Raw genomic sequence first — 16,790 nt, 5'->3', positions numbered from 1 at the left:
CTTGATAACATGTGTAGCACTGTTGTACCATGGTGCTTTAGTTTTCTCTTTAACCTTTTTTAATCTAATTGGTGCCACAATTTCTAATGTACTAGAGAAAATGGTGCTCATACTGCTAGTCATTTCCTCTAGTTCATCTGTTTGTTTGGGTTCACTGAGCAGCTGAGACAGATCAGGTAAGGTATTTGAGAATCTATCTATAGTGGTTGGAAGGATTGTTCTGCCTGGTCGATAACGTGGCGCAACATGACAGATTTCAGCAGTACGCAGTATGCAAGTTACCATATAATGGTCAGTGACATCATCACTTTGCGGTATAATATCTATGTCGGTTGGGTTGGTTCCATGTGATATAATTAAATCTAGTGTGTGATTAAGACGATGAGTGGGACCAGTGACGTTTTGCTTGACCCCAAAGGAATTTAAAAGATCTGTAAACGCAGCCCCTAACGCATCATTTGTGTTATCTACGTGTATGTTAAAATCTCCAACAATTAATGCTTTATCGACGTTGACCAATAGATCTGAGAGAAAGTCTGCAAACTCTTTTAGGAAATCAGCATAGGGCCCTGGAGGTCTATATACAGTAGCCAAGGCTAGAGATAATACGGATTTCTTTCTTACATCTCAGAGCGTAACATTTAGCACTAGTACTTCAAACGAATTAAACCTGTGACCTGTTTTCTGAGTAACATTAAGAATATCTCTATAGATTGTTGCAACACCCCCGCCACGGCCAATCAGACGGGGCTCATGCTTATAACAGTATCCTGGCGGAGTAGACTCATTAAGACCGAAATAATCATTTGGCTTAAGCCAGGTTTCAGTAAGGCAAAGTACATCGAAACTATTATCTGTGACCATTTCATTTACAATAACCGCCTTAGGTGTGAGCAATCTAATGTTTAGAAGACCTAGTTTTAGAAATTGTTTTTGTTCACTAATATTGCGATTTTCTGGTTTAATCACAATTAGATTTTTCCTAGATCCTAGATTTCCTAGATTTTTAATGTTTGACCTCACTAAACGAGGAATAGACACAGTTTCTATATAATGTTCTACATTGGTACTTATATCAATTAAGTTTGGACAAAATTGTTTTTGTTCACTAATATTGAGATTTTCTGGTTTAATCACAATTAGATTTTTCCTAGATCCTACAGTAGATTTAATGTTTGACCTCACTAAACGAGGAATAGACACAGTTTCTACAGGGAGTGCAGAATTATTAGGCACGTTGATTTTCTGATCATATTTTTTTTCCAGGCACATTTGACCAATTCCAAACCACAGTAATCCTAATAACTACTATTGATTTAGTATTTAATAATGTATAAGTGATATATAATTGTTCATGAAGGCTGGAAATGAAAATCACCTTATATTCAGGTGTGCAGAATTATTAGGCATGTTTTCTTTTACAGATAAATTGAGCCAAAAAAGAGATTTAACTCAGACTGAAAAGTCAAAAAGTATTAAATGCCCATGAGAAGGATGCAATACTAATGCAATACTAGACATTGCAGTTAAGGCATGACCATTGGACAGTGAAATGCTCGTTGGGTCAGCAGGGTCAGACAAAAACAGGTGGTTTTAAAAAAATATGATCAGAAAATCAACGTGCCTAATAATTCTGCACTCCCTGTATATAATGTTCTACATTGGTACTTATGTCAGTTAAGTTAGGACAGCAAATACTGTGATTTGGACTTTGACTTACTAGTCATATGATGGTGTGCAGCGCTCTGGAGATGTTGTCCGACAGAAGAGCCGCTCCGATTCTGCTGGGGTGAAGGCCATCAGGACGGAAGAGCCTAGGTCGCTCCCAAAACGGATTCCAATTATTTACAAAGAGCAGCTTCTGTTCATTACACCAAGACATTAACCATTCATTTAGAGCAAATAATCTACTGAACTTTTCATGCCCTAGTCGGTACGTGGGAAGCGGTCCAGAAATGATGATCGTTGCTTCAGGCGATGTTCTGCGCACCGTCTCGATCAGGCTCCTGTAGTCCTTCAGAACCTCCGTCTGCCGCAGCCTGGTGTCGTTCGTCCCCGCGTGCAGCACGACAGCTCCGATGCGCTCGTCACCGTTCAGGATCTCGGGAACCTGCGCAGCGACATCGAGAACACGAGCACCAGGAAAGCAGTGAGTGATAACCTTGCCTTTACCTGAGGTAGCGTGGACATGCCGGACGATGGAAGTACCAATGACCACAGCGCCGCGTTCCGTCTCGCGAAGAGGGGAGAAGCGGTTCCGGGTGGAGATCTCGAAGACCGGGAGGGGCGGAGAGGTCCTAGCTCTGGTCCTGGCTCGCGTCTTCCGCTGTGGAAACACCCAGGGTCCATGGTGCTGTGTCGGTGCCGGAGTGAACGAAACCAGGGATGATGATCGCGTCCTGGGTGCTTGGGTCCTGTGCAGAGAAACACACAGAGTAGACGAGGTCGGAGTCAAAAGGTTACTATCCACTGACTTGAGAGCATCGGCTCGCGATGCTTCAAGCGCTGAGCGTCGCTCTCTCAGCACAGCTTGTCTGTCTAGAAGGCCGCGAATCTGCTTTTCCAACGACTCCAACTCCAACTGCACCGAATGCAGCTCGAACGTGTCCTCACCTGCACTCAAAGGTAACATTAGACACACATCCAAGTTATTCGCCATTGTAGCAGATGTGCTACGATGGCGAATTGTAGTTTGGTTACCGGGTGTAACATTAAACAAGTTACCACGCGTGCAATGTTAGCGGGCTATGGCTAGTAGCGGAAGTTCGGATATAAGTAGCGATATCAAAGCAATCCGTTTTTTATAGAGAATCGTATCGGAGATATGCTCACACGCTGTAAATAATAGAAAGTATTCGTTTGTAAGCGAGTGTTAAGAAGGAAATCAAGGATTATGAATCAATTTGACGGAGCTCAAACACAAACAACGCGCTCACAACCTGCGCATGCGCACTCGGTCTCCACCGATACGAGGTCCTGCCCCGTCCATGACAATCTCAACGCTCCCGTCGCTGTCGCTGGACGACGGATACAGAGTCGGCTTGGAGCCGAAGCGACCGGCCATTTTAGGACAGTATTAAATGCAGTTCACAACCCTGACTTGAGCGAATACTGTCATTTAATATCAACAGAGATTAAATACACATCAAAATTAAATAGTCTACAGTCTTCTCATTTGCACAGATTCTCAGTGTTTTACTGCTCAGTTTAAATGACTTTACTCCAGAGTGAATTCAGAGATGATGATCTTTGACAGTCTCTGCCCGAGTGAAACTCTTTCCACACTCGTGGCATGAATACGGTTTCTCTCCAGTGGGAATATTTATATGCATTTCAAGGTTTCCTCTTTGTGAGAAACTCCTCCCACACTGAGGGCATTAGTACGGTTTGTGATGTTAAAACCTTTCTGAATTAAACTCTTTCCAAGTTGATGGCCTTTGAAAGACTTTTCTTCAGTTCTGAGATCATGAGGTTTCTGACGCTGATGTTTCTCCTCCACTTCGCTCAGTTTTTCACATCCATCGAGTCTAAAAATGACCACAGTAAATTGTCAAAAAACAATTATATTGTGACAAATGTAAAGCAAAGAGAAATGGAAGGAAACCAGAAACTGAAGTATTTGTTTTTACACGCTTAAGGTCAATTATGTCATGTTTATACGATCAAATATAGTAGAAAACGGCTTGTCAAGAGCAAGAATCATCATTATTAGTGTCACTGCCCACAAAAGAGACTAATCCAGATTCACTAATGAATTCACAGTTACTGAACTCAGTCTGTTGAGAGATTAATAACGTGTTTGTCTTAATAAAACAAGAAATAATTGGCAGATAATCTAAATAGCCTCAATTACAGCCCTTAATAATGAACCTAAACGCCAGTTTTTACAGAGATGAGGGGAAAAGTGACTTTAAAAGCAACTCAAGTGATTTGAAACCATCAGTTACTGACATAGCAGACAAATGTCATGAAAAGGTAAAAACATTAAAGGAAGAAACACAGCTGAAGGATTAAATCCTCATGGCTGTGTTGTTCCTCAGCTGTGGTTTCTCTCTTCATCTTCATCATCTGCTGTTCTCCAGTCTGAACCCAGAGACTCTGTGCAGGTTTGATCGGTGGATCCATGACTGTCACACACACTCTCCTGAGCGTCAGTGTCACAGAGTAAAGTGAGTCCTGTGTGTCTCTGGATCTCTGACGATCTTAAACTACTCAATAGTGCATTAGCGCCGCCACTGGCAGTGGAGAAACACAACACCTTCATCTCTGGAGGATCAGGGCTCAGGTCTCGCTTTCTCCTCAAGTCAGTCCACACTGAGACTCACACACCGTCCAGAGCAAACACAACATTGAGGAACTAATCACAACTACACACATATTCTAACAGTTTCTTACACTGTTTTCATCAGGGATGAATCAGGAACTGTTTCATATTCATGATTATGGGCGGAGCTCTATGACATCACTGCATGTGTGTGAAGACTTCAGTGAAAGTGAAACTGAACAGATGAACCTGAAGCTTCTTCACAACAACATTCAGAAACTCTGAAATCAACGATCAGATCTGATATTCACTCACAGGTAAGCGATGGGAATGTAAGTTCACTAGTTTAATGTCATGATGCAATATAAGAATGTTTGTCAAATCAAAGTCTGTGTTCATGTCACATATCAGAAACAGGAAGTGTGTGAACTGCAGACAGAATAAACAAAGTTCAGAGAAAATCATAACTCCTTTAAACAGAAATGACACTTGGTGTTTATTTAGTAAGTTATTTGTTTGAAAAATTACAGTTCCACAAATTTTCTGTTGTCTTTTATAAAAGATCTTATGATGGTTTTAAAATGTTGTTGTAAAAATCTGTTACATTTGCTGTTCTGTGGCTCCCAGAGACGCATATTTAGTTTCTGTTTGGTTTCTGTATTTAGAAGTTAAATTGTTAGTTCACCCAAAAATACCTTCGTTCATCTTCAGAACACAAATTAAGATATTTTTTTGATGAAATCCGATCCTCCATAGACAGCAATTTAATGACCAATTTCAAGGTCCAGAAAGAAATTGTTAAAATAATCCATGTGACTACAGTGGTTCAACCTTAATTTCATGTTTTTCTTCTAACTGATACAAAAAAATGAATAAAAATCTGCATACTAGCCTTTTTACCACTTTGTGTGTATGAAGGGAAAGCATTATACCATATATAAAGAGCTAATATTGATTTCTCACTAACATAAGCAAGAATAGATTCAACCCAAACAGACTGTTTAGCTGTCATAATTTTTTTTAAATAAAAGTTATATTCCACCTAAAATATTGTTTAGACTCAATGACCAATCGTTGTGTAGTTAAAGAAGTCAAAATGGGACAAACTAATCGAGAGATTTGTCCACTAGGTGGCGCTTCAGGTTAACATTCATTATAGGAGATGCTTCCTCAGGTTCGACATTGAAACCTTTGATGTTGATAGCATTTTAATAGCTGGCCAACATATTTTGCACTGAACTGTTATATTTGCGCCCTTTTATGATTTCTGCATGAAATTATTTTTAAATTTCCAGCACTGGAATGTATTTTCATAATTTGCCATGGTGGCAACTCTCAGACAGATTGTAGCCTAAAGCTTTCAGCGGCAATGTGGATTGATGTGATTGGCAGACGTGCGCTGCAAATTCAAACAAGAGAACCAATCAAAAGCATCAGAATAGCATCGCTTTACTAAACAGCCTTTAAATGGCAGGAGACCTCACACACATCAAAAACAGACAAAGCAACAAACTAATATTATTCAACATATCCTAGCTTTTTACAGAAGATATTCAGATATATTCTTTTGTAATCATTAACATTTTCATAACTAACTGTAATTTAATTACACATTTTTTCCTCAGTAACTGATAACAGTTAAATTTTTTTTGTAATTAAATTACATAACTCCATTATATGTCACAAGTTATTCCCCAAAACTGAGTATTTAACATGCAAAATCCATAGCCTAATTTATTCAGTGCATATAATTATCAAAATCCCTCTCTTCAGCCGTGTAGATGATATATTGTCATTACTTATCTTTTCAGTCATGGCGTCCTCCAGTGGTCCAGCACTAAATGAGGAGCTCCAGTGCTCCATCTGTCTGGAAGTGTTCACTGATCCAGTCACCACTCCATGTGGACACAACTTCTGCAGATCCTGCCTGAGCAAGTGCTGGACGGACACACAGACCTGCTTCTGTCCACTCTGTAAAGATAAATTCAGCAAAAGACTTGATCTCAAGATTAATACAACACTCAGAGAGGTTGCGCAACACTTTAAGGAGAAGCTCAATCTAGGAGAATCTGAGGTGTTCTGTGACGTCTGTGATGAAAGAAAGCAGAAAGCTGTGAAGACCTGCCTGATGTGTCAAAGCTCTTACTGTGAGACTCATCTGGAGTCTCATCGCAGAGTCCCACGTCTAAAGAAACACAAACTCATCAATGCTGTGGAAAATCTGGAGGATTACATATGCCAGAAACACGAGAGACCTCTGGAGCTGTTCTGCAGAGATGATCAGACGTGTGTGTGTCTGTTCTGCACTGAAGGAGAACACAGGACTCACAACACTGTTCCTATAGAGGAGGAGAGCCGAGAGAAGAAGGTAAAGAGATACAAACAAAGCACTTTAAACATCCCATGAAATGCAGTTCCCTATCAGTCAGTCACGTTCAATGTTACGTCGGACTGAACTGACTTATAGGGATCTCGCCTGAGAGCCCAATCACCTTCGAGTGGCAACAGAACAAGCCAACAAGTCAGATTTGCATCGCAAGCCACTCCCCGCTTCCGGGTATATAAGGCAGCATGCAAACTCGCACATTAAGCTGTTGCTTCTGTCAGGGAAAGATACATAGGATCCAATTGCAAGTAAAATGGTGCTTTATTTAGCTCTCAGAACACACAGAGGAAGATCACTCAGGAAGTCCGTAGTTACAGAGGAGGACCAGGATTTCCAGGCAGGCAGAGGAACAGGCGGATGAAACGCAGGGCTGGGACGCAGGGATGCAATGGGCAGATCCACAGCGGAGAATTCCAGAACCGAGACGGGCAGAACTCCCAGGAGAAACACACACACACGACACAGCGAAGCCTGTAACTAACTGACAACACGTAAGAGTGAGTGAGGTGAATATATAGGGAGAGGTAATCAGGTGCAGCTGGATGTGATGATCAGAGTAGCAATCAGTAACCACGCCTCCAACACAACCACACAAACAGAGAGAGAATGAATCAATGAACCCATGAACCATGAGAGCTTCAGAGCAGAGCGGACATTGTTTCACTCTGCTTTTCGATCATAATTCAGTGAGTCTACTGAACAAGAGGGAAGCTGTTCCTGTGTTGGTGTGAAGGCACATTCCAGCGGAGATTGCGGTTGCTGAGTGCTTGCACGGTTAAGTTCAGTGGCTGTACCCCAGGGCGCTTCAACATCTAAAGAGCAATTTATGTAAAAGAGTAAACATGCTGATGCTGCATCTTTTTTAAGATGTCATTCCACCCGTTTATTTCTGGATGTGTTTATTTCCTGGCCTCGTCTGACAGCCCGAGCATGCTGAGGTAGCATTTGTTCATGAGTCATGCACCCACTGCAGGAAGATGACCATTGCAATGCTGAGATAAAGACTGAGATATGAGTGTAGAAAATTAAGGGAGAGGATGTTTGGTTGTGGATGTGGCTGATCTAAAATCCACAGTGCGTGTGGGTGAGAACTGACTGCTGATAGTTGTTGTTTTGTTTGTGAAGAATTGGGAAAAATCGTCTGAAGATAGGAAGGTGGTGGGGGAGGACAGTTAAATGTTCTGAAAAGTGTGCTTGAGTTTGAGGTGCTGTTGATCTTGTTTTGGAAATAAGAAGATTTAGCTGCATGTACTTCATCCGAGAAGGATGAGAGCAAGGACTGATACTTACCTAGATCAGATGGGTGGTTAGATTTACGCCATTTTCTCTCTGCTGCCCTGAATATCCTCCGGTGTTCACGAATAACATCAGATAACCAAGGGTTAGAGGGAGTAGCTCGTGCTGGCCTAAAAGAAAGAGGGCAAATACTGTCTAGACAAGAAGTTAAAGTGGAGCATAAAGTGTCACTTGCAGTGTTAACATCCATAGAGGAGAATTTTGTGGATGAGGGAAGGGAGGATGACAGAGTAGAGGAGAGATTAGAAGGAGAAAGTGAGCGCAGGTTTCGCCTGAATGTAACTGGTGGAGGAACTGGTGGTGTGATGAAGAAATGATCTGAGATGTGTAGAGGTTTGACCAAAATGTTGCCTGTAGAGCAGTTGCATGTGTAAATGAGGTCCAGATGATTACCAGATTTGTGGGTATGTGAAGTGATGAGGCGTTTGAGATCGAATGATGCTAGGAGGGAGTGGAAATCTGAAGTATAAGATTTGTCCAGGTGAATGTTGAAGTCGCCAAGGACTATGAGTGGGCTGCCATCCTCTGGGAATGAGGACAACAAAGGTGGTCAATGGACCTGGGGAGCGGTAAACTACTACAATATGGATTTTAAAGGGGGTTGTAAGCGTAATAGCGTGGTATTCAAATGTGTTGTTATTGCAAAGAGATGTATGAGTTGAGTATTTCCAGTTGTTAGAAATGAGAAGACCCGTTCCTCCACCCCTCCCAGTCTGGCGAGGGGTGTGGGAGAAAGAGAAGTTATTAGAAGGAGCAGCAGGTGTTGCTGAGTCTTCTGGGCGGACCCAAGTCTCAGTCAAGGCCAAGATTTTGAGAGCGGATTGAGTGGCAAAGCCTGGAATGAAGTCAGCTTTATTGACAGCTGACCGACAATTACATAGCCCCACAGAAAAAGAGGGAGGGACATTAGAGGAGGAGGAAACAGGACGTAGATTAGCAGTGTTACGGTGCCGTGAAGGCCTACGTGTAATAGTGGGGCATGGTTGAGAGATAACGGGAATGGCCTGGACACACATGGTTAGAGAGAGGAAAGGGAGGTGAAAGAGGACAAGAAACGGAGATAACTCTGTGCCTTACCGGAGTCCTTGCATCGGAGGAGTCGAGCAGAGGAAGAGTCGAATACAGATGTCTTTACCTACGTCGGTCTTCACACGCGGAGGCTGAAAATGCGCAGCTTCCGCGCCAGCCATGGAACGCTCGTTAAATAGAAACTATTCACTGCTTGAGTGAGCTCAGCTGGGAGCTCAGCAGGCTCTGATAATAATACTTAAAGCGACTCTGTTGAGAACTTTGCCCAGCAGTTCTCAGCAGTACAAATGCAGACAGAGACGATAAAACACATTCTGCCCCGGCAGAATGCTGCTGCTGTCTGTGGTTCGATGACACAATGCCTTCTCATGCATCTCAAGCCTCTCCCTCACGGGAACTGTGGAGCCAGGTAAGTTTGCCACCACAATCATGGCCCCCACACCGGGACACTATCACTTCAGCTGAAGCCCCCTCGATGAGGCATGCTTACGGGGGCTAGTTTCTTCCTATGTGGCATATTACCCGGCATATTACCTTGGTACAAACAGGTAATATGCCGGGTAGGCTGGCTCAGTGTCTCTCTTGCTGCACCATTCCCCTCTGAGGACGGGATACGAGTGCCTATTCTGCTCCTCAGGTGAGTTCTCCAACTGTTGAACCCTGGAGTTCCTCCAGCATTCTCGGCAGTCAGATGCTGATGCCAGGTATAGTACTTGTGTGTATGCCCGGTTGGTCGGCCCCTGTACTAGACTAGATGCCTCCTAGGTGATCCTCTACCAACTCTGTAATGGTATTGACTCCACCCCTGAACAAGGCGGGTTCTGCCCATAGAAATCTTTCATATGTAGCACTCCCCAAATCGTCAGTCTATATGTGTAAGTCCACATGTTACCTCCCTACGGGCAGGATGTAGTCTCACTGTATAGGGTCAGAAGGAACACAAGTGATCGACATAGGGCACTTACTCAGGGCAGTTGTTGTAACACTTTCCATCAATGACTGATAGGGAAGGTCTAGATTACTAATGTAACCCTTGTTCCCTGAAAGAGGTAACAGAGACATAACGTTCCATAGCCACAACTCCACTGAAACGGCAGGGACTCCGTCTCGTCTCCTCAGCAGAAAACTTAATGTGAGAGTTTGCCTTATATACCGGAAGCGGGGAATGGCTTGCGGTGCAAATCTCATTTGCCAATGTGCTTGTTCTATTACCACTTGAAGTTGATTGGTAAAAGTCACTCAGGTGAGATCCCATTATGTCAGTTCAGTCCGACGTAACGTCTCCATTCCCTCCTTCCGGCAATAGGGGTGACATTAGTAACCTAAATGTTTTCTTTCCTTAGTCTTGACATGTTGAAGAACCTGACCCTTAACAAAAAAACCCAGCTAAATCCAATAGTCTTTCATTACATCTAATAAAAGCTTTACTTTGTAATAAAAGCTGTTACCCCCAAAATTGTCAGACATGGACTAAAAGATTCAAAACTGTACATTTGAATTCACATGATCTTTGAATGTTTTGTTTTATTCTATTAAACAAGCTATATTCAGTGATGAATGTGTTTTTCTCTGTTTGTAGAATCAGCTGGTTCAGACACAGACAGACGTTCATCAGATGATCCAGGACAGAATTAAGAAGATTCAAGAGATCAAACACTCTGTAGAGCTGAGAAAGGTTTGTGCTTCGATCAACCCCAGTTCATATCCTCTCTCATGGTCATTTCCGATCCCCCTCTCCCATTTCACTTTCTGATCACTCTTCAACTATCCTATCAAAAAATACATCTCAAAAAATTTAATGCATCATAATATTTCAATCTAATTAATAAAGGTGTTGAATACATTGAGAGTTCTGCCATCTTTTAGTAATCTTGGTTTATTGCACGAGTTGTATGCAGTTTTATTGGAGTGCTTTGTCAGCTTGTCCTCAAAAGCAGCATGAACATTTATTTAGTGTTACACTGAAAATCACACATTTTAACTCTTTCCCCGCCATTGCCGGAAATTTACGGCTTTCTGTGTTTTCACTGTTATACAGTAGGGGGCACTATTATACATCTTCTGAAAGAGCTGAGAACTGAATCTCCTGATTAAAACACAGGTGAATAAAAAACAGAAACAAGTGATTGCATATGTAAGAATATGCATACGTAAAATAATGCAATCAACATTAAAAAGCATATAAATCAAAACTGCCCATGTTACCCTAATGAAATGTCGACCCAGGAAGAGCTAAAGGACTATGAAGCTTTAGGGTGTTGATGGACTCGATCTACTCCATCTATGTTTTGATCATCTTTCTGAATCCGATTCAGATGTAGTCTTTAACAAAAATGCGTTTCTCTCTGGTGGGGAAAGAGTTAAGTGACATGAGTAGGGATGCACCGAATCCAGATTTTTGGGGTTCGGCCGAATACCGAATCCACTCGTTAAGATTTTGCCGAAGCCAAACCGAATACCGAATCCTACTCCCATCCTCAGTCCATTAACACAGTAAACACATTAATGAAGTAAACAAAGTCCACAGCAGTGTAGGAATGCTCATACTGCAAAATATGCAATGCGGTATTAAAATACAGCAGTAGCACAAGCTCCTGACTGGTGGAAAGCAAATGAAAGGCTCTCCCCGAGGCTGGCCACTCTAGCGAGGCATTCTCTCTGTATTCCCGGGGCATCAGTGCCATCTGATGCCTTGTTTAAGGCTTTTCGTAGTGTGGTTTTGGTCAAGTTTACTAAAGAAAACATTGTCACGCAAGTTCTTCTCGCCGCTGTTTCCTGATGGTTTATAGAACAATTACCCTGAGTCGCCCTTTGTCGTTTCAAAGAACAGCACAACGGAGAGTGCAGAAGTCGTTGGAGGCTCGCACTGCAGAGACAGACGAAAGTATAAACAAGACAAGGCTGTCAACAGGCTGCGCTCCAGACTAACCCACATCACGTAGACATGTTACTTTAAAAAAAAACAAAAAAAACAACAAGGTAAGGGTTGAGGTAGGCCTGCTGTTTTTATTTGACAAAAAAACTATTCCGGTTCTTCAAAGCTTCAAACGGATTCAGTGTATTTTCGTTTTGTAATCTTAATTTGGTAATTATTTAAGTGAAAAATATTTAGTGTAGGCCTATTTATTTTATTCTTTTTATTTATATTTTATTTGATCTGTATGCTGCTGTTTGCACGGTAAAATAAACCTGTGAAAAAAGTATATTTTTAATGGGTCATAGACACTCATCAATCATATTTTTATTTAATGCCAATTCAATATTATAATCTTATCAACTAATGGTTAATAATCGGATAATGAGCAGCGGTTGTCGGTTGGAAAAATTAACCAAAATGAGCATCCCAACAGCAGTGCATTTTTTATTTAATTTAAATGAAGAATAGGCATCATTATGTCAGGATGACTGTCCTTCCTACCTGAAGTTGCTGCATTTTGTCTGCTGTCTGTAGTTCATGCACAACTCGTATTCTTTCGGATGTTTACGCAAATGTTTTAACAGCGGCTATTGTTTAGGGTCCTTGCCACCACGAGACAAATCGGCATTGCAAATTGAACATGTAGCTCGACTTGAATCGCCTTCTTTTGACTGAAAGTACTGCCAGAAATCACGTTTTCTGTGCACAAGTTCCATTTTCGCTTTCTCACAGCTGACTGCAGTCGAACGGTCCAGCTAGTAAACACCTTCCCATAATCAACAGCAGCGTTATTACGTTCGACCAGCGGAGCGCGCATAGGTGGAAAAAAATTCTAAGGTTTGGCAGAAACCAAACCAAGTCACAAAGCCAAATATTCGGCCGAATCCGAACCCGAATCCTGGATTCGGTGCATCCCTAGACATGAGGTTAATTGATGATGAGAGAATTTTCATTTTGTGGTGAAGTATTCCTTTAAATAATACGTAAAATATTAACAAATAGAACATCTCTAAACTGTTGTCATTCATCAGAGAAACACAGAGGAAGAGAAATCCTCCAATGTTGAGCTCTTCACTGATCTGATCCGCTCCATTGAGAGATGTCAGTCTGAGCAGCTGAAGATGATGGAGGAACAGCAGAAAGCAGCAGAGAAACAGGCTGAAGATCTCATTAAAGAGCTGGAGCAGGAAATCACTGAGCTGAAGAGGAGAAACACTGAGCTGGAGCAGCTCTCACACACAGACGATCATCTCAAACTCCTACAGGTCAGTCAACATCTGTCTCATCAGCCATCATGTACAATATTACAGGACAAACCAGAGGTGGGGGACTTTGATCATATTCTGTTTTTGCTGTATCACTCCAATCATAATAGTTCCAAACAAGCCACAGCAAAAGAGGTGCACTGAAGGTGCTATATCCCCTATGCAGTGGCGGCTGGTGATAATTATTTTTTTTCGGGGGGGGAAGGGGCGTCTTCACGTCTTCACTTTTATCTTTTTACACATTCATTTCCCACATATAATTGAATGAGGAAAGGAAAAACAAAACAAAAACAGCAACAACCGACTAGCATGTTGACTACTTGAACATACATTTTGCTCTCCTTTCTTTCTGGCCAGCAAATTTCTCAATGACTCTGATTAAAGTCAGTCATCTCAGTAGTATCATGACGTTTGCATTGTTCAGTTAGATATTTGAGGTCTCTTACACCCGTTGTTGTCCATAAAAAACTTCAGTACCGACACTTTGAAATAAAAGACAGGGAAAGCAATAAAGGGCATTGCTAACAACACATCCAGCCAGCCATCTACGTTTCTCATAACAAGCGCGTGAATCTCCGTGTGCAGCTTCATCCTCTTTCACTGGCCTGCTGCTGGATTTGTAAATTGCGTTGGTCCGGTTCGAGATCCTTTTGTTTTCTTCCAGCGAACGCCTTATGAAAGAATTTGGTTTAACTGCTGCCATCTCTACGAAAGTGATCATCATAGCAAGGTTTTGGCGAGTCGGAGTGAATGTGTCACTTTCGCTTTAGTTGCCAAGAGTGTAAAGTTGAATGACAGGTGACGAGAACCAATCAGATTGGACAAAATAACACACATCCAATTCTGATTCGCAAGGGACGCAGCGACCTGCGTCCGGAGGAGGATCTTTAAGAACCAATTAGAGACCAGCTTCAGGTCACATGCTGCCCGTATATTTTTAGACTCAGATAGACATCCATTTGTCCGGCGTCCCTCACGCATGAAACCGCATGAAACATATTGAAGAACATATAAAATAGTTAACCGATCAAAGCCAGTTTTTATTAAATGCTGAGGCTCTTACTAACAGCCGTCACATCGTATGAGTAAACTATCTTTTGGACCAACTCTATAACCCCACAACCAGCTCAAACATTAACTTTTCAAATGATTATAACTTTTAAACCCTTTGTCATAGGATTACAATTCTTAGACCTTTACACCTGATTCCGCTTCTCATGCTGATCACATTCAATATCTCACATTAAGCCCATTTCAGTAGTTGACATTATAAAATGTACTGTACCTACACCTATGGTCAAGAGATCCAATTTTTTTTTTTTGCTCATAACTTTTGAAATGTTTATCAGAAATTAAGAGGTGGATGGATTATCTCAGCAAAGGAGAAGTGCTCACTAACACAAATTTAGACAGATTTGTGAATAATATTTGAGAGAAATAGGCCATTTGTGTACGTAGAAAAAAGTCCTCATGAAATCAAAATCGATTACAGGTCTTAGGGTGAACAATTAATCCGTGCAAGTTAATACACAGAAAAAAATGGTTTGCGTGGTAATCTTTAATCAAAATCTGAAAAGTAACTTCCAGTTCACGAAATACACCACAGCACTGAAATAAAATCAGTTGCAACATACGGTTCAATGGGACTTTAACTCTAATATGTCAACAAAATATTTGATGCTCTCTCTCTCTCTCTCTCTCTCTCTCTCTCTCTCTCCTGTAGATGAGCTCATCTCTGTACAGTCGTCCACACACCAAAAACTGGACTGAGATCAGGATTGACTCTGATGTGAATCTGAATGTGAACTCTCTGATTAGAGCTCTGACTGAACTGAAGAAAACTCATGAGACACTAAATGAAAAGCTCAGTCAAACTGGTATGAGAATATCATACAGTGTACAGATTTTTTTTGTTAGTAAATATCTACGGGAAAAAAAATTCAAGGAAAATATATAATATTTTTGCATCTGTGACCTGTGAATTATTTTTTCTCTGTCTGCAAAAGATCACACTGTTCATAAATATAACTGCAACATAACTTCAACCTGCCATGTTAGCACTAGACTGGTGTGATAAAATCACTTACTAAACCCAGTCTCGGTAAAGTTTAAATTTAACTCACGCCATAATCAGCTAAAACACTATGACTTTAACTTACTTTAGAGACATGTAAGCAACATGATGTAACTATCCGTGTACAAACACTAACACATCAGCAGAACTCACTACACACCACTGATGCTGCCAATAGAGAGAAACTCACTGTTAACCTGAAATTATTCATATTAATAATTCATCATTATATTGTCATCTGTGTTCACAGGGTTGAAGTTTGTGCAGAAGTTTGCAGGTACAGTGTGACTGACACAATACACTCACAATACTTCTGTTTATAATCTGTATTATATACTGTACATCTGAACATGTGTGTTCTGAAGTTGATTGATAATGTCTGATCTCTCTCAGTGGATGTGACTCTGGATCCTGATACAGCGAGTCCATATCTCATCCTGTCTGAGGATGGAAAACAAGTCAGTCATGGAGACATTAGGCGGAACGTCCCAGAAAACCCAAAGAGATTTGATAAGGGTTATTGTGTTCTGGCAAAGCAGGGATTCAGTTCAGAGAGATTTTACTATGAGGTGCAGGTGAAGGGAAAGACTGGGTGGAGATTAGGAGTGATCAGAGAATCCATTAACAGGAAGGGGGAGGTGATCACACGGAGTCCTGATGATGGATTCTGGACTGTGATTCTGAGGAATGAGAATGAATATGAAGCTTGTGAATATCCACCTGTCTCTTTATCTCTGAGAGTGAAACCTGAGAAGGTGGGTGTGTTTGTGGATTATGAGGAGGGTCTGGTCTCTTTTTATGATGTGGAGTCCAGATCTCATCTCTACTCTTTCACTGGTCAGACTTTCACTGAGAAACTCTATCCATATTTCAGCCCTGGCCTTAATGATGAAGGTGAAAACTCAAACCCACTGATCATCTCACCTTTAATGAATTAGAATATGTGAATAAAAACAAAAACATAATTTGCACAAACCGGAATCAAGAAGATTTTACTAACAATTACAAAGAAATTAATATGTGATGGGCAAAATGTGTACAAGTGCAAAAATGAACTGTATATTCAGGCCCTTAAAAAAAAATCAACCACTGACAAAATATCAACTATAAAATATTTGTGATTTATATGTTGTTTGAATATATATATAATATATATATATATATATATATATATATATATATATATATATATATATATATATATATATATATATATATATATATATATATATATATATATATATATATATATATATATATATTTCATCACTACATTTGAATGGCACAAACACAAATATTTGTTTGTTTTTCTCTTTAATTTCTCCTTTGCTTTTGCTTTTCAAATCTACTATGAGATTCTACATAATATGCTACATTTCCAAACTTTCCAGAGTGTTTATATTGTTATTTTGTAAGGAAATTTCTGAAGTCATTTTCTCTTTCTCTCATCTCCAGCTGTTAATATTGAATGTCTTCTGAAATGTTGAGGCTTTTGGTTTATATTGTAATAAGTGCAGCATCTGAATAAAGACAAGTGTTCAATTCTATAACTGATATTG

The 16,790-nt window shown here is 40.8% G+C and overlaps 1 protein-coding gene across 1 annotated transcript; it reads left to right on the top strand.

Annotated features, from left to right (window-relative positions):
* The first annotated feature begins 4,464 nt into the window (after nucleotides 1–4,464).
* LOC307117644 (E3 ubiquitin-protein ligase TRIM39-like) lies at nucleotides 4,465–16,289 on the top strand. The gene is made up of 7 exons (XM_079802619.1): nucleotides 4,465–4,581; nucleotides 6,076–6,632; nucleotides 10,555–10,650; nucleotides 12,924–13,157; nucleotides 14,881–15,034; nucleotides 15,482–15,508; nucleotides 15,625–16,289. Exons 2-7 carry the CDS (start codon nucleotides 6,078–6,080, stop codon nucleotides 16,167–16,169), a joined length of 1,611 nt encoding a protein of 536 aa, XP_079658745.1. The 5' UTR covers nucleotides 4,465–4,581; nucleotides 6,076–6,077; the 3' UTR covers nucleotides 16,170–16,289.
* The last annotated feature ends 501 nt before the right edge of the window (nucleotides 16,290–16,790 follow it).

The sequence above is a fragment of the Gobio gobio genome (assembly GCF_949357685.1).
Source record: "Gobio gobio genome assembly, chromosome: 21".
NCBI classification, from domain to species: Eukaryota; Metazoa; Chordata; class Actinopteri; order Cypriniformes; family Gobionidae; genus Gobio; species Gobio gobio.
The sequence above is the reverse complement of the archived record's forward strand: the minus strand, read 5'-3'. Positions and strand labels throughout refer to the sequence as shown.